Raw genomic sequence first — 18853 nt, forward strand, 5'->3', positions numbered from 1 at the left:
TTTCTTTGTTGAAGAGTGCTTTGATAATATTCTTTCTTCCAAATTGATTCAAATTACAAAGTTACATGGATATTTTAGATTAGTAATTGGAGGCCACAGTTGACTTTTTTTTCTGGACTTTCATGGAGTCACAAGATTCATCACGGGAGTCAACACTAGTCAATACAAAGTTTATTGTACCACTCCTTAAACTCATTCACTGTCTGCACTTTCGCCACCCTCTCAGGTAAACCATTTCATGCTCCTACCACTATCCACGCAAAAATTTTACTTTTTATTACTCTTTAAATCACTACTTGTTTTTGGAACTTCCAGTGTCCTCGATCCTTCCCCTCATTCTACCATAAGAAAAACTGCCATAGGGTTAATTCAATAATAAACCTTCAACAGCTTAAATGTCTCAATCATTTCTCTCCATCTTTTGTCTTCTATCCACCAATTTCTGCAATCTGCATGCCCTCAGTCGATCCTCATTAGCGTTAGGCTTCAGGTTAGAATCCCGCCGTGGTCATGGATGTTGTGATTATCTGTGAAAATACTAGTGGTGGCCAGTAGATGGTGTGGGTGCAGATGATGATGGTAGTTGCGGTTTGCTGTAGTTGGTGGATTGAGTGGTGGAGACAGAGTTGTGGAGTGGATGTCCTCCCTTGATGAGTCTTTGGACTCCTTGGAGGTGTCATATAATAAAAAAAATCCAAACACAAATTTAAGTGAATCTATAAACATGTTAAATAATGTAATTGACTTCATTGAAGAATTTATAATAATAATAATAAGCTAATGCCTTTTATTTCCTTATAGGGAGCAGGCGAGGCCTTTAAACCTTATCTAGCTTTCTGGAGACTGAGTGGGCAGTTCAATCTCTACCAGTAGCCAATCAGAGACAGCTGGCCATGTCTATCATTAATTACTGAAGAATTTATTGCTTGAATCAGCAAAAGAGTTAGCATTAGATTTAGAAATTTCTCCTGAGTTTAAAAGCAGTATATTATGCAGATGTAAGAAAAGATTGTTCTGTTATGAATGTTCAAATGAAGCGCCAGTTGATCCACAATCTAAATTTAAAGTTACATTTTTCTTCCAATTGTGGACACTATTATTATTCTTTTGCTGAAAGGTTTGATCTCTTGAGAAGTCACTTTTAACATTCATTTTTTATCTAGTTTCAAGAAAAATTTCTAATATGGATGCGGACACTGTGATGATTTACAAGTTGCACTGACTGATAGTGAAGAATAGGATATTTGTGCCAACAAATTATATAATGAAATACAAATTCTAAAGGACATCATAAAGGATAGTTACAGCTTAGCCCCACTGCAAATATTGCAATATATATATATATATATATATATGTGTGCAAATGATTTAGATAGCATCTTTATTAATTTAACAATTTCGAATATTTTTGACACTTCCAATTTCAGTAGCAAGTGGAACAAACATTTCAAGACTAAAACTAATTAAAACATATCTAAGATCTAGTATTTCACTGGAAAAACTGATTGGACTGTCAATGATTGCATTAGAAGGTGATATCTTCGAGAAACTAGAGATGAAATTTTGGATGAATTTGCTTTCATAAAATCAAGAAAAGTAAACTTTTAAATCATTTAATTGTTTTCATGCATTGCTTTTTCCATTAAAAATTAAATTATTCTTATCATTGTGCAATTTTTCTAGTTTGTATATCTCTAGTTATAACAGCTCATAGACAGTAATCGGCAACTCATGTATCTGTAATTCTAGTCTATGTGCATTTTTACTGTGTTGTTAATATATGTATTTTTCAAAGTGTACAATTTTACATAAAAATATGTGTTTTGAATTTTTCACCTTTGAATTTTAACTACACTTTAAAAAATGTAAGGGGCACTCAACTTAAATTTGCATCGGGTTGCCAGGATCCCTAGTCGGCATTGTTTAGTTGCATTAAAACCAATATCCCCAAAATATCATATCAGCACTATTATTAATAACTCTCCCAAGCTCATCATCTCATAAACAACTGAATATCTTCCTGTAGTCGTTACAATGTCCTTGACATAAGGACTGAACAGTAATGGTGTTAGTATTGAATCCTGTGGAACTCCACTGCAACTATCCTACTCCCTGATACTGCTTTCCCACAATATACAACTCTAATATCTGTCAGGAACCCATTAACCAATTCAATTCACTAGCCTGATATCCAAACTCATCTGCTGCAACTAAAAAACCAACTTGTTATATGGTACCTGTCAAATACCTTCTTCAAAATCTAAAAGGCAGCATAAGCCTTACCCTCATCTACTGTTCTTGTCACTCAGTCGTTTTAGCAATCTGGTTACCTTTAGGTAACCAGATTACTAAAACGAGAGTGCCCCTTAACAAATTCATGCTGGCAAGCATAATTCTCACCAATTTCTCTGAAATCTTGATATCTACAGAAGAAATACAAACAGGCCTATAGATGATACCTCCATTCTACCATAACCTTTATACAATGGCACTATCTTATCATCCTTCCAATCTCAAGAACCTGTCCAATTGCAAGATTTTTAAACAGCCACATTAATGGTACATTCCCTTAAAACATGTGATGAAATTCCATGTAGTCTGCACTGCCTTACTGACATTTAGTGTAATTAGTATTCATAATACATCCTCTTCTAACACTTCATCACTCCTTATCTTTCTAGGAATAAAGCCTGTTGTACCATAATGGAACACACTAATAAAGTGATCATTAAATAGCTCAACTATGTCATATGCATTGGTTACCCAAGTCTCATCTCCAGCTAGCAAGGTAATTTTTGCCCACAATCATTTTTCCTCCTTGCTACACAGCAAAAAAAAAAAAAAAAAAAAAAAAGTCTGTAGTCTGTTGTACTCTCATATTCTAATTTTTATCTCCTTACAATATTAGTCACTTTCCAGACTGAGCCTTTTATTCCTCATGCAATTGTTTCCCACCTCTCTTTTTATGTCTCCCATAATCTTTTTCTTCTGCAAATCCTCTTTAATTTCTCTAGTCATCCATTTAACTCCAAATCAGCATCTTCCTCACTCTAGATATATAATCTGGCACTGTAAAATTTATTTTAAGTATCTCCCATGCACGACTAACCTAGCTTCTTTCAAATTCATTCATCCATTGTATTGTTGCAAGTTGATTTTCTAAGTCTATGGTAGTTGGCAGCCTTATAATTCCACATAAATTCCCTCTGCATTTCACACTTCTACATGGCTGTTCATCCTCCAAGCCAAGACTACATGATCACTCTCACCAAATGGAAGAAAGTACAATATCAGTCACAATCACATCTTGTGATGCTATGACCAAATCCAAATTCTTCAAAAATCAGGGTATTCTTCAAACCTCCAAGTAATCTGATGAGCTGTTTTAGTCACTTTTGCAATATGACCTCTAAACTTTAACTCCCTATCCACTAACACTCCCAAATCTCTGGAGCACAGTTCTATTAATGTGGGATGCAGCTGGTAATCTTATCACCCCAAAATGCATAACCTTGCACTTTGCCATTGCCATATTAAAATGACATCCATTCTTCTTTGTCTGTACTGCCAGTATATCCAAACATTATAATTAATGCTTTACCCAACTTTGCATCATTGACAAACAACCGAATAGTTCCTCTCAAGTCCTTTCGTATATTGTTATTTATAAATTAAATGTGCCACTAGTTACAAGCCTTCTACTGGACTCTACTCCTGAATAAACTAGTCTGGTATCTCTCCATCAACCACCCTCTTATCAATTTCACCAACTTTACATTCCAATGCACTTGCTGCAATTTATTAATTAGAATTTCATGCGGTATCTTGTGAAAAGCCTTTGCAAAGTCCAGCAGTATCAGTGTCAATCCATTATCATTATGGTATGGCTGGCCGAGTGGTTAGCATATCCGCTGTCCAGCCAAAAGGCTGTGGGTTTGAATCCCGCATGGGTTCACAGACAAATTTCACAGACAATTACAAACATGGATGTTTGTAATTGTCTGTGAAAATACTAGTGGTGGTATTCGGCAGTAGATGGCATTGGTTTAGATGATGAAGGTAATTGCAGTTGGTGCAATGGTGAAGACAGAGTTGTGGAGCAGGTGCCCTCCCTCGATGAGTCTTTGGACTCCCTGGAGGTGTTATGGAATAATAATAATTATTAATATCCAACTCAGTTGTCACTGTATTATAAAACATGAACAAGTTACTGAGACAACCTATCCTTAAAATCATGTTGCCCCTCATGTAGTTTCCATTTCTATCTATCCATTCCTGTATTTTGATCTTGTCCAACTTCACAAAACCTTATGACTATGAATTCCGATACGCTGATCGGTCGATAATTTGCAACATGGTCTTGGAGCCTACTTTATATATTTTCCCTTTTCCTTCATCCCCTTGGGACTAACCCAAAGCTGAAAATTAGATTAAGAAATATGGTCAAAGCACTACCAATTTCCCCTAGCACCTTCTCGTAAAACTGATACATCACCTAATCCTATGGCTGTTATTTACATCAAGTTCTTAATATGATATGCACCTCCAGTTCATTTACCAAGTTAAATGAACTGGAGGTTCATTTACAGAGCAAACATAATTTCCAGCAGTACAGACAAAAGAAATGAAGAACTACTTTAATACTTCAGCTAAATCCTAGCAAAGAATAGCTACAACAGAACAATGGTTAATAAAACCTTATAGCAATCCCATGGGCACCAAACAAACAAGATTACAGAGATTTAGTAGTTTGCAATTACATCAGATCACTCAGGGACAAGATTTCAGAGATAGTACAAGTGTTAAAGCTGTCTCCTTCCCACATGATAAGATTTCAAGTCTTCTTAGGCCTCCAAAACCTCCCCATCTGCCACTTCAACAATGCGGTGTTCACAAGATCACCTGTCTTCAAATGTGTTACATAGAACAGACAGGCAGGTCAGGAGAGATATGTATGTCAGAACATTTCAAAGATGTAGAGGGAGGGAAAAATCAGGGTTGGCAGCATAAACACAAAACAGAAAGTAATGTGGTGATGAACCAAAACAATCTTGGTAGATTACAATTTTTACTCCAGAGCTTTTACTGAGTCATCTGAAATGTTCAAATATCCACAACAGTACAACAAAATACAAGGAGTGATCTTATACCAAGTCTGAACTTTCACATAAACGGACACATGCAAACACCAGAAGCATATATAACATCCTAACCATCAAAGTTGCAACACAGTGCATGCATGCATTCTATTATTGTTAGCTTTTAAATATTTAACATTTGTGATTGTTATCTGCTTATAGCTTGACTCTTTGTTTTATTCACTATTATCTGAATTGAGCAGATGAGGACAATATGATTTATGCAGGCCTGCATGTTAAGGTGCACTCTTGTTATAGTAATCTGGTTACCTTTTACAGTGGAGTAACAAGAGCAGTAGATTATTATTATTAACATCTGACCTCCATGGACTCATTATGGGAGATACAATACATACTCTCTCATGCATATAGATCATCGAACCATGCCTGAACCCCCTTAAGTTTCTGCACTCCCCACACTATCAGGCAATATATTCCACTTACCAATCACTCTCCTTGTGAAGAACCTGCTTCTTACTAACCTGCTGACACCCTCCTTATACAGATTCCAGGGACTTCTTGCTTAAACTCTTGTCTCCCTTTACTTTATGAAAATCTCCTCCACATTAATCTGGTAACCACTCCCTCACTAATTTATATGCCTCAACCATATCCCCTTTCCTTCTATTCACAAGGCTCTGCAATTTACATTCCACAGACCTGACATTGACTTAGCATACCTTTTCTGGACCCTCTCAAATACATCCTAATCCCCTTGAAAACCAGGTGATCAAATCTGTGCACAGTAGTCCATATGTGGTCTGATCAAAGCCCTATACAAGAGAATCATAACCTCCTTGCTTCTGCATTTCAATGAGTCCCTCTTACTGTCATAACCCGTTGTGATGTTCTTACAATTTCAGCAATGTGATCCCTAAACTTCAAGTCTCTGTCCACCATCACTTCTAGATATATTCTCATCTCTTCCACCTCCTTCAAAATCTCCACATTAATTGTATACTCTGCATCCCAACCTTGCCTACCAAATTTCAGGACCTTACACTTCTCAACATTAAATGAAACCAACAACTCCAATCACAAAGTCTACTGAGATCCTCCTGCAAGGCCATAACTTCTGCTGTACTTCTCGTAGTTCTTCTCAACTTGGCATCATCGGCAAACAGCTGTACATCTCCAAATAAGCCAGTTCCAATGTTGCTAACACACAAGTTAAACAACATGGTGCCAAAACTGATCCCTATGGCACTCCGCTAGTGACCTTCCTCATGTGGGATACTCCTCTTCCAGACACAACTTGTTGATACCTATCTGAGAGCCAATCAGCTATCCAAATCACTAGTCTATTATCCAATCCCATCTGTTAGAATTTAGCTGCCAGCTTGTAAAGTGGCAGGCTATCCAAAGCATTTGAAAAATCCAAGTGTACCACTGGATATGTATCTTCTTTATCCAGTGAATTGGCCATTGATCACATCTAGTCCACTCTGCACACTAAGATAATCTCTGACCACTGAAACCTTGTTTGCATCACTGATTATAATTCCTCCCAGCAGTAGTCTTTTCAGAGGAGATGGGCAGCCTTCTGAGGGGATGGTGCAGAACATCAGTTGAATGGAAGTGACGGAGGCCATGAAGAGGATGAGGAATGGAAAAGCGGTGGGCCCTGACAGAATTCCAGTGGAGGCATGGAAGGCACTGGGGGAAGAGGGAATTGACCTGCTGTGGGACCTGTTCATGAAAGTGCCAACAGGAAAATATACCCGAGGAATGGAGGGAGAGTACTCTTGTTCCCATCTACAAGGGTAAAGGGGATGCACAAGACTGTAAAAATTACAGAGGAATAAAGTTGATGTCCCACACAATGAAGATCCTAGAAAGGGTTCTTGATGGTAGATTGAGGGAGGAGGTGGAGATTGCAAAGGAACAATTTGGCTTCATGCCTGGTAGATCAACAACAGATGCTATCTTTGGGTTACGACAGATGATGGAAAAATATCGAGAGAAACAAAGGGAGCTACATCTGGTATTTATTGATCTGGAGAAAGCATACGATAGAGTGCCAAGGCAAGAAGTCTGGAGGTGTCTGAGGGAGAAGAAGGTGCCGGAGAAATATGTCAGGTTGGTGCAGGAAATGTACAGAAATGTGAAGACAAGTGTTCGGACCTGTTTGGGACAGACAGAAAGTTTTCAAGTAACAGTTGGCTTGCATCAAGGGTCAGCATTAAGTCCGTTTCTGTTTAATATTGTGATGGAGGTGGTAACAGAGGAGGTGAGAGAAGATGCACCTTGGACAATGCTGTATGCAGATGACATCTTGCTGTGTGTAGATTCAAGAGAAGAAGCGGAAACTAAACTGGAAAGATGGAGAAAAGTACTGGAAGAGAGAGGTATGAGACTGAGCAGAAGTAAGACAGAGTATATGTGTTGCGCAGTGGGCGGTGGCCAGGAGACAGACCTGGAGCTGGAAGGAAATGTCATCAGGAAGGTGAGAGACTTTAGATACTTAGGTTCGACAGTGGAAGAAGATGGAGGAGGTGAGAAGGAAGTGGGATGCAGGATACAAGCAGGTTGGAGGAACTGGAGGGAGATGGCTGGAGTGTTATGTGATAAGAGGGTGCCGATCAATCTGAAAGGCAAAATTTATAGGGCAGTAGTGAGGCCAGCTATGACATATGCTATAGAAACTGTGGCCCTGAGGAAAAATAACATTAGCAGGATGGAAGTAGCAGAGATGAGAATGCTTAGGTGGATGTGCGGTGTGACCAGAAAGGATCATCTGAGAAATGACTATGTCAGGGGAACAGTGAAAGTTACGAACTTAGGAGCGAAAATACAGGAGGCAAGGTTGAGATGGTTTGGTCATGTGATGAGGAGGGAGGACGAATATGTGGGAAGAAGGGTCATGCAGATGGATGTGCAAGGAAGGCGGAAGCGTGGGCGGCCAAAGAAGAGATGGAGGGAGCTGGTAGAAGAGGACTTGAAGATGAAGAACTTGGATGTGGTGACAGCCCAAGACAGGAAGGTGTGGAGGAGACTCATAATAAACAGTGACCCCACTTAAGTGGGAGAAGCTGCAGAAGAAGAAGAAGTAGTAGTCTTTTCAGATGAACTTACTCCAAAACCATTCAAATGCAGGTCCATCACTCTTATACCATTTCATTATTCCTCAAACTCATCTTACACATTCACCAACTGAATTTCTTTCTCTAAACACATTTCTGCTAACATTCCACTCAAGTTATTTCCTCTCTGCCCCAACTCCTTCTCCTATTACACTGTTGTCTTTCACTCTCTTCAATAATCTCCTGATATCCACCTTCACATTCTTCCTGTGACCTACCAAATCATTCATTCCAGCCACAACCATTAACTCCATCACATGCTTACATTTCATATCCAATGCCTAAATCACCGTTTATCTTCCCTCCTAGAAAGCAGACCTTGTGCACCCTCTCATCCACTACACCTTGCATATTAGAATATCTGTATAGCACCACTCTTGAATCAGTTGCTACTACTTTTTCTCCACTATTTTTCATTTATTCTTTTGCACTCTTCTATTTGTATCTACCATATATCTAATTTCATTTTGTTTATGCCTCACTGATTTCTCATTTTAATCATTTCATTCTTCAATTTTTGCATTCCAGCAATAGTTCTTGCTATTGCATTCCAGCAATAGCAAGAACTATTGCTATTGCATTCCAGCAATAGCAATCAGGCTTACTTCTGATTCCACATTTATGCTTCCTTTTTAATCATTTCTGTATTAACTATCACATACTCTGCACACATTATCTCACCCTCCTGGCTATCATCTTAGTCTTACACAAATCACTGTCTTTTGTCTGGTATTCTTCACTTCCTGTTCTTGACTTTCATTCAAATGACTGCATTCCATTAATATATCACACTTTCTGCAGACTCTCTGACTTCTTTTGTTAAATCTTTCAACAAATACATCAGTTACATTTGCCCATGCATATATATTACACTTCCTACAATGAACCATTTTGGTAAACTCCACAGCACACACTCAGAGGGTAAGACAAAGTTAATTTTTTTGGATTTGCAAAGACATTTGATAGGGATCCATGTGACAAATTGGGTTTTTAAGGTGCAGCATAGGGGTATGGTGGAAAAAATATTAATAATTTGAGGTATGCAGATGATACCACCTTGCTAGCAGAATGCAAAGAAGATTTGAAAGAACTTATTATGAAAGTTAAAGAAAAAAGTGCTAAATATGGTCTGAAACTTAACCTCAAAAAGACCAAAGTTATGGCAACATGTGAACTTAATGATTTTGAAGTAGATGGGGAGAAAATGGAAGCAGTTAACAATTTTGTGTTCTTAGGATCCCAAACTGATAAAGATGGTTATTGTACCGAAGAAGATTACTACTCGGAAAAAAAGCAATGACAAGTTTAAGCAAGATCTTTAAAGATAAAGATATTAGCTTCACAACAAAAATCAGAATTGTGAAAGCAATGGTATTCCCTGTGGTGCTGTATGGATGTGAAAGTTGGACCCTGAGAGAGTGAAGGAAGGAAGATAGATGCATTTGAATTATGGAGACGCTTACTAAGAATACCATGAACTGCAAAGCAAACCAATAAATCAGTGATAGACAGAATAAAGCCAGATTGCTCCCTTGAAGCTATGATCATCAAGCAAAAATTGTCATACTTCGGACATATTATGCGAATGACAGTCTGGAGAAGATGATGCTTGCTAAAGTTGATGGAAGAAGGAGAAGAGGAAGACCAAGAATTAGATGGGTGGATGGAGTTAAAGAAGCAACTGGAGTGCGCTTGGAGGTTCTGAAAGACATGGTCAGGAACAGATCGGAATGGAGAGTGTATGTTCGTGGAGTCGCCAGGAGTTGGAAACGACTCGATGGATCATAACAACAAAAAAATAGGGGTGTGGATATCAGGGTTAGTGGATTGGATTGGTAACTGACTTTGGATAGCAGAGAGTTCTATATGGTGGAGAAGTATCGGGGAGTAAGAAGGTTACAAGTAAACTTGCGACAAGTGGACAGGGTTCAGTACTGGGACCATTACTATTAATTCTATATGACAATAAGTATTGTGTAGAGTAAGTCCCATAGCAGTAAGTATCTACTATATGTATTTTGAATCTGTTTTTCAAAAAACAGATGCAAAATTCAAAATTAATTTTGTATTTGGTTAAAAACCTATACAATTTTACCTGTTGTTTCCCTTCTAGGTGACCTATACCATGGAAACTAAAAGCATGTGAAGTAGCTAACATTCACATTAATAACCACCAAAGCATATATGTATGTGTGAGGTAAAAACTGAAGATGCAAATAACCATCTTTTTTAAATTCAATGCTTCCAAAACAGAGTTCGAAAGAGCAAAAAGCAGGAAATTAGCAGCTTGTCCAAATGGTAGCTGAACCTTTTGGTCTCTAGCCAAAGCAATCGGCTGTAACTTCTGCCCAACACTATTCCTACCTCTATCATATCCAGATATCTCCACTGCATCATCTCCTACAGAAAAGGCTAATCTCCTGGCCTCACACTTTGCCTCCAATGCATGCACAATCAACAATGGCAAATGTCCCCCAACCATTCCAGATGCCCATCATATCCTTTTGCCAGAAAGAGATCAGCAAAACACTGTCTAAATTAGACCCAAAAAAGTCTCCTGGCCCTGATGGCATTCTTCCAATTGTCCTGAAGGTTTGTGCACCAGAACTGTCTCCTGTCCTATGTCACTTATATATACTGTCTTACTCCACTGGTATCCCACAGCCAGAAGTTGGCCTATATTCAACCCATTCCCAAAAAAGGGCGACAAGTAACTGCCGTCCAACTACTGCCCCATCTTGTTCTCCTTGATCCTGTGTAAAGTAATGGAAAAAATCAATCATCAATTCTCAACTCCTACACTACCTTGAAGCTACCTGTCTAATAAACAGCTTCCAGTATGGATTACATTGCTGCCGATCAACAGGAGATTTGCTCACATATGTCACCCATCTCTGGTCAAATGCCATGAAGAAGTTTGGCGAATCTCAAGAAGTTGGACTTGATGTTTCCAAGGCAAATGTCCCCCATAGTACCGATTTGACTGGGTCTATAGCACAAGGGCTTACTAAGCAAGCTGCCATCATTTGGTCTATCTCAAGACCTCTGTAATTGGATTGCCAGCTTACTGTCTGGATGCTCACTATGTGTGGTGGTGGATGGCTCCTTATCCTCTCACCATTCAACTAATGCTGGGGTTCCTCAAGGTTCTGTCATCTCACCAACCCTCTTCCTATCATATATCAATGACCTACTTCAGCTTACTTCCAACCCAATACACAGTTTTGCAGATGACAGTACATTGCACTCCTCCCTTTCTTTTGATAAACCTTACTCCATACAACTCACCTCAACCTACAGATCAGCAACCACCACTGCCCTTAATTCAGATCTTCAAGTCCCTCCAATGGGGTTCAGATAACCTAGTCAATTTCAATGTAAATAAAACCCAGTACTGTCTCATTTCTCATAAAAAAGAACCAGTTTCTCCCAGTATTATTTTTGACAATACCCAAATTTTCAGACAATCTGAGATTTCTCTTCTTAGAATTACCCTGACATCAAGCCTCTCCTGGCATAAACACATAACCATTGCATCCTCAGCTTCTAAAAAACTAGGATTTCTCTTTCACTCAAGACGTTACTTCACTCCTGAACAGCTATTAACCTTATGCAAATCACAAATCTGCCCAAACCATCGAATACTGTTCCCACATATGGGGTGGGGCCCCCCAAAAGTTCTCCCAAATTGCTCAACTCCATACAGAGGAGAGCAATCAGACTTATTAATGACCCATCTCTTACCAATTCACTTCCCTCCACTTTCACACAGATGATTATTCTCTGCACTGTGTCTTCTACAAATATTTCCATGGAAAATGTTCATCTGAAATAGCATCAATAATGCCCCCACTTAGTACTAAGCTCATTGGAACACATGCAGCTGCTGCTCAATATCGCTACACAGTGCACTTGAAACCCACAAAACAGGTTTCTTCTCCTCCTCCTCTTTTGTCCCTGCAACCGCTATACTATGGAAAAGTCTTCCCCCTGATGTGTTCCCTAGGGAATACAGTCTACAGTCATTATCTAATGTGAATAAGTACCTTATTTTCCAACCAATACACGGTACTAATGTATTATAGGTTGATCTACTAACCTCTCGTGTATGGGCTCAACATAAAAAAAAAAAATGATGCCTTGATTGCAAGATGGGATAATGAAGGATTAATGTTTCCCATATTTTGGGAATTTTTGCATCTGTATTTATTTCAATTATGCTGATTTATGAGGGCAACTGGAGATTCTGAAAATAGTCTTTCTTTTCAAAACTGGCTGAGATGAAGCATGGCGTTTTTTTTTCAAATCGATTCTATGAGTAGTATCAAATGCATGGTCTGCAAGACCAGACTGAGCGTAGTCATGATTGTAAATGTATTTTTTGTGTTCTATGTGGAAGGTGGAAGAGCCTCCGTAGCTCAGTCGGTATAGACAAAGCTCTTTAGCCGGAAAGACCTAGGTTCCATTCCTGTTAGTGATGTGAAGAACCTGTATCTGGTTTCTTTCAATGAAAGGTGAGTTAGCTGATCTCATACGGAGGTAGGTTTTCTTTCACCCGGAAACACAGTTTTTTTTTTTGTCCCCCAAGAACAGGCAAACCGGCCCTGTGAACACACGCATCTACAGACATAGGCCACACCAGGAGGCATACCACCTTATCCTCGAGTTACAGTTGCGAAGTCCAAGAATATTTGGAACGGTCGTAGGCGCTTAAGTGCCCATTAGGACCACCGATAGGATAGAATAGGATGTGGATGGTGGTTGAACAAGGAAGTTTATATTATTATTATTCTCCTGATCTATATGGAGTAATGACTCATCGTGGGAGGTCAACACAAAGTTCATCATATCTCACTCCTTAAGAAGTGAGAGAAGTGTGAGCGGGTCCTTAGTGGAATGAATAAGGGTAGCTAGTTTCAAGTGGGGTTAGAAAGCTGTGCAGATGTATTTCTTTTATATCTTATAATTTTTAATTGTTTCCACAATTACTTGATACTGGTGCTCTTTTTAGCTTAATAAATTATCATCTGTTTGATTTTTAAAATGATGCTGTGAGAGTACTGTAAAAAAAAAGGTTAACATTAAATTTATATATGGTTTTCATATTTAAAATCATTCTCAGATTGTCTTGTACACAACTTTCACTTAAAAGAGATTCATTTCATCAGAAAACTGAGTATGAATTCTATGCATATGCTTTCCATTTTTATATACACAGTATTTTAATTAGTTATTTTTAATTATTTTAGAAAAGCATATGACAAGGTGCCAAGCTATTCGAAATGCTCCAGTTGTATAGTGCCAGTGGGACATTATATCAAGCAATACTTAGTCTTTATTTGAGTTGTAAGTCAGCAGTTAGAATTGAAGGAAGTACAGGAAGATGGTTTAATGTTAAATCTGGTGTCAGATGATGATGTACATTATCCCCTCTCTTATTCATTATCTATATGGATCACATTATGAAGGAAAGTGGAATTAAATCTGATATCAAAATTGGAGATGTTAATGTCAGCTCTTTGCTTTATGTGGATGATGTTATACTTTAAAATAAATCCGCTACAAGTTTGCAAGAGTCCCTGACTAAATTGAATAACTGTTGTAATAGATATGGTATGAAGGTCAGCATTAAAAGGACAATGAAAATAGGTAGAATTGTTGAAAATGTCAATTGTGTTGTGAACGGGGAACCTGTGGAACAAGTAAAACATTTCAGCTACTTAGGCACGATTTTTACTGAAGATGGTAAATTAAATATGGAAATAGACAACAGAATCAACAAAGCTGGTATGGTAGGAAGTCAATTGAATAAATTCATATGGAATAAGAGAGAAATTAGTCAGAACACTAAATTAGCTGTATACAAGACAGTGTTCAAACTAGTTTTAACTTATGGATCTGAGAGCTGGGTTAGAAGTAAAACACTTGACCAAAGACTAGAGACTGCAGTTATGAGAATCCTGAGAAAGATTAGGGACACGAACAGATGGCATCAATGGCAATATCATATTAAAAATGATGATACTAGGAAAGAACTTAATATTGTTAGCATCCAGGAATGTGTTAGAAGAGCTAATCTCAGGTGGTATGGTCACTTAAACAGAATGGGAGAGGAAAGATTGGCAAAACAAGTGTTCTCTGCCAGGTTGGCAGGAAAAAGATCCAGATGAAGACCAAGATATAGGTGCACTGATATGGTAAAAAGTGCCTTAGTAGATAGAAATATAAGATCTGACAATGTTGGAGCCTTGACAGGTAATAGATTGATTTGGAGGAAAATTGTAGTTAGTACTACATGAAAAATTTACATCATTACTAACTTCCTGTCATATTCTGTACACCCCCCTTGAGGGTAAATGTCAGGAATTTGATGATTATGTATTTTAATTATATGATCAGTCTGTTCTTGAGATTCTTCTTCCTCTTTCGTTTGGCAAGGAAAATTCTACAAACAGATAGAGGGGACATCCATGGGTTCACCACTTTCCCCACCCTTGGCCAATTTCTTTATGGAGACCTTTGAAGAGAAAGCCTTAAACTTCGCTCCACAAAAACCCACTATTTGGCTTCAATACATGGATGATGTGTTCGCTATTTGGCCACATGGCTCAGATACACTCCACTCCTTCCTAACACACTTAAACAACCAACACCCCAGAGTCCAGTTCACCTTAGAAAAAGAGGAAAACAACACCCTTCCCTTCCTAGACACTTTAATCACTAGCCAGCTTGATGGATCTTTGGTTTTTCTCTGTTTACAGAAAATCCACCCATACAGGCAGATACATTCACCAGCAATCCCCCCCTCTCACAACAATATGGGGTTATAAAAACATTATATAACAGGGCAAAAATTAATCTGCTCAGATGACGACGCCCTAACCACTGAAAATGGACCACATCCTCAACACTTTCTTAGCCAATGGCTATAACCCCCAAAAAATCCAAAAACTACTAAAACCAGTACCCCCCCCCCACACACACACAATAAAGATTACACCAAATCTATCACCATCCCCTACATCCAGGGCACCTCTGAGAAAATAACCAATATCCTCAAAAAATATGACCTGACTTCTTGTTATAGACCATATAAAAAGTTGACATCCCTTATCTGCTCTACCAAAGACCAGCCACTTCCCCTAGACCTTCCTGGTGTACACAAGGTCCCTTGCAGGTGCAAATTGTCCTACTTTGGCCAAACAGGCAGGACAGCAAATATCAGGATTTCAGAACAAAAAGACTACATCCGGTTTCACCAGTACAACCATTCTGGGATGGCAGACCATGTCTTAGATACCCACCATAGAATTTGTTGGAAGAAAACTAAAATAATACACCACAGCAAGTTTAAGTAAGAAAGATTATTCAAGGAATCACATCAGCAGCTCTAAAAAACGTTCCAAACCTCAAGAAATTTGGGTGCATGAAACTACCCCAAATTTGGGAGACTTACATTATGAGAACTTCAGCCCAACGGCCAAGACAACCAAATTAGCCCACCGGAGAGCACCATTAGGAATTTAGGAACAATATTAGTTTCTTGCCTTCTTCCTCATTTGCTTTTGTTAGTGCCTGCGTGCACATACCATATTTTTATGTTCCTGAAGATGGCAACGTAATGTTGCCAAAATATTGAAGTTATTCATTAAAGTTGCCTTTTATTAACATCCTTTATATGCGTTATTAATTCCGTAATATAATTACCAGTTATGTATGACCAACATATAAGCCTTGCTACTAGAATTACTTCTTCTTAATTGAAATATAACTTCTTGTTGCAGGTATTTAATTATGAGAGTTCTTTGAGATAATGGGTATTACAACAAAGAATGCATGTAATCATATGACAGATCATTAATTTAAACAGCACTATATAAGTATTTGAGAAAAATAAACTACAATGGGTTAAAGTGCTTGTGATGAATTACCAACAACTAGTTCTTACATAAAATATGTTTCAAAAATTATTTGGACACCTGATAGTTTCACAGACTGGCTAATCTTGGTAAATATCTCTTTCCATTTATTAAAAATATTAATAAATGGAAAGAGATATTTTGGTGCTTATGATGGCCAGCTAACCTTTGCATTTCTTCAAACCGCATGGCGAAAGGCTTGTAGCACGTCATGGTGATGTGTCAGCTCCACTCACTCACTACAGAATATAGTATCCCCCCCCCCTCAAATGCAAAACTTAACCGATGGGATGATATACTCATAAATAATGTTTGTCTGCAGCTGCCACACACAAGCAAAGCAAGCTCTGAATCAAGCAAGTTGATAAGCATTGTCCTGAATGATGTTTTGTTCATATTTATCATCTCGTCCATGTAAACAGAGACTATGGACTTAAGTATTTAATGTTATGGCATAAATCTCTAAGGCTGTGGATGCCTTTAGAATGGAAGGATTGTACAAGCCATTTATTCCTTTCTGCAAATTTCTTTTCACCACCACATTTTCATCTTTTTAAATTGTGTAAACCACTTTTTAAATGATGTTTTGTTCATATTTATCATCTCTTCCATGTAAACAGAGACTATGGACTTAAGTATTTAATGTTAAAGCATAAATCTCTAAGGCTGTGGATGCCTTTAGAATGGAAGGATTGTACAAGCCATTTATTCCTTTCTGCCAATTTCTTTTCACCACCACATTTTCATCTTTTTAAATTGTGTAAACCACTAAATAATCTTTGATGCTTAATTATACTGCACTTGCACATATGGATGACTAATAAGACAGCCTATGCTAACACTGTGCTGGTGGTTTAGTCATTCTCTTGTTTTATAGCCTTCTGTGCCATGTGGTTTGTCACTGGTATGCAGTACTTGAAAATATGGTGTCTGTATAATTTTTCAACATAGTATGTATATACCTTTAACAAATATTAAGAAATCCTTCTTACTGGTGAAGGGCATGGGGAAGTTGATGCACTGCTCAGAGATTTTTCATTTTCATCAGGTAAATCAACTGAACTCATTCTTACAGTTTTAGTACTGAGAAGATGACGCCTTCCATGAACTGGGCTTTGTGGTGCTGCAACAAGTAAAAAAATAACTTGAATTTGACATTTATTCATTAAAATGTTCATTATTTATTCATTTAAATAGAACACTACATAAATACAATATTAAGGCAACCGTCAAACCTCCTGCTAATTAAGAAATTTGTTCAGCTCATCCAAAGATCCTCTTCTATACCTTGCTAACACAAGGGTTTACAAAATTCAGTGCACCTGCAACCTACTCAACACATAGGGGAAACAGGGTGCACCATCCCAATAAGTAAAGATGAACATAAATGTCACATTAAATTCCTCCACTATGGTAAAACAGGCGTGTCAGACCATGCACTTCAAACATGTCACAGAATCAACTGGAAAGGCACCATGTCCTTACACCACATCAAAACCTGGTTTGAAAGAAAGTTCAAAGAAGCCTGTGAGATGAAGAAGCATCATCCGAATCTAAACAAGAATGATGGATTGATAATTCCAAGAATCTGGAGGACCCATATAGCATTTAGAATAACATCGAACAGAAAAAAACCTTAATATGAGAGGACTTTAGAAATTTTTAATGTAGTTCTGCTTTACAACCTGTTTTTATTAGTATTATTATCAGTATATATTTTGTTTTTAATTATTATTTTTTTTTTTTTTTTTTACCAGGGATCAGTCTAGGGTAACTGATTAACAAAGCATTTGGATTCATCTTACTTTTATGTAGTGTCATGTAGTTTGTGTCCTGTACGTATGTTTGTTTGTTTGTTTTCCTGATAATGACCTCAATACAGAGATCGAAATGTTGAGTGTACTTTTCTTAATTATGAGTAAAGTAATTACTCAAACACATGTGTTTTTGTCTCTATAAATTCTTCACTATGACTAATCCTCATTCTTTTGCTGTCTACCATTCTATGAAAAATTTCTTCCCAGGTAACGTAATTACAACTACTGACTAACTGATAGGTGTCAATCATATCCCATCTTGTCCTCCTATTCACAAGGTTTTGCAAACTGCATTCCCTCAAACCCCCACATTCCTAAAACGTAAAGTATGTCTCTCCTTGGTAGGCAGTCCAAAACAGTTCGTAAGTTTTCATAGAATTCCTTACTCTCTTCTTCAAGTCTATCTATGATACATTGGTAGGCTGAGCCTTAAGTTTAATAGAAAGTATCCTATCATTAATGGGGTTATAACCAAGAAGGCTTCTTGCCTGAGCTGTCTTCACTATCACAGCTACCCCATGATGTTTTGAGTCACCATATGAGTAAATATGCAAGATATGCATATTTACTCATACTAGCTTACCCTCCTGTCTTTTGAAGTGACCTTCTCCATTTCATTTGGTCTCTGTAATTCCCAAGATGTCAATTTTACAGTATACCTATCCATCTCTTTACAGACAATCTCAAGAGTACCCATCTGCAGACCCCAAACATTCTATATGCCTATGTAAAATTCCCTTCTAAGATTAATCTTATACCTTCTGTGTTGCTCATTCACAATATCATTCTGTAAATGAGCAACACAGAAGGTATAAGATTAATCTTAGAAGGGAATTTTACATAGGCATATAGAATGTTTGGGGTCTGCAGATGGGTACTCTTGAGATTGTCTGTAA

The 18853-nt window shown here is 37.9% G+C and overlaps 1 protein-coding gene across 2 annotated transcripts in view; it reads right to left on the reverse strand.

The window, feature by feature from the left end:
* The window catches only part of Stacl (SH3 and cysteine-rich domain-containing protein), a 708284-nt gene that overhangs the window by 49537 nt on the left and 639894 nt on the right, over positions 1 to 18853 (reverse strand). For both annotated transcript variants that reach the window (XR_016549521.1, XM_090405477.1), the window contains exon 16: positions 17133 to 17263. Coding sequence is in view for 1 of the 2 variants with exons in the window: in XM_090405477.1 (XP_090261603.1) it covers positions 17133 to 17263 (131 nt within the window). In the remaining variant the exon portion in view is untranslated. The remainder of the gene's footprint in view (positions 1 to 17132; positions 17264 to 18853) is intronic.

The sequence above is a fragment of the Typopeltis vanoorti genome, chromosome 15 (assembly GCF_054136105.1).
Source record: "Typopeltis vanoorti isolate ZY-2024b chromosome 15, IOZ_Tvanoo_1.0, whole genome shotgun sequence".
NCBI lineage: Eukaryota > Metazoa > Arthropoda > Arachnida > Uropygi > Thelyphonidae > Typopeltis > Typopeltis vanoorti.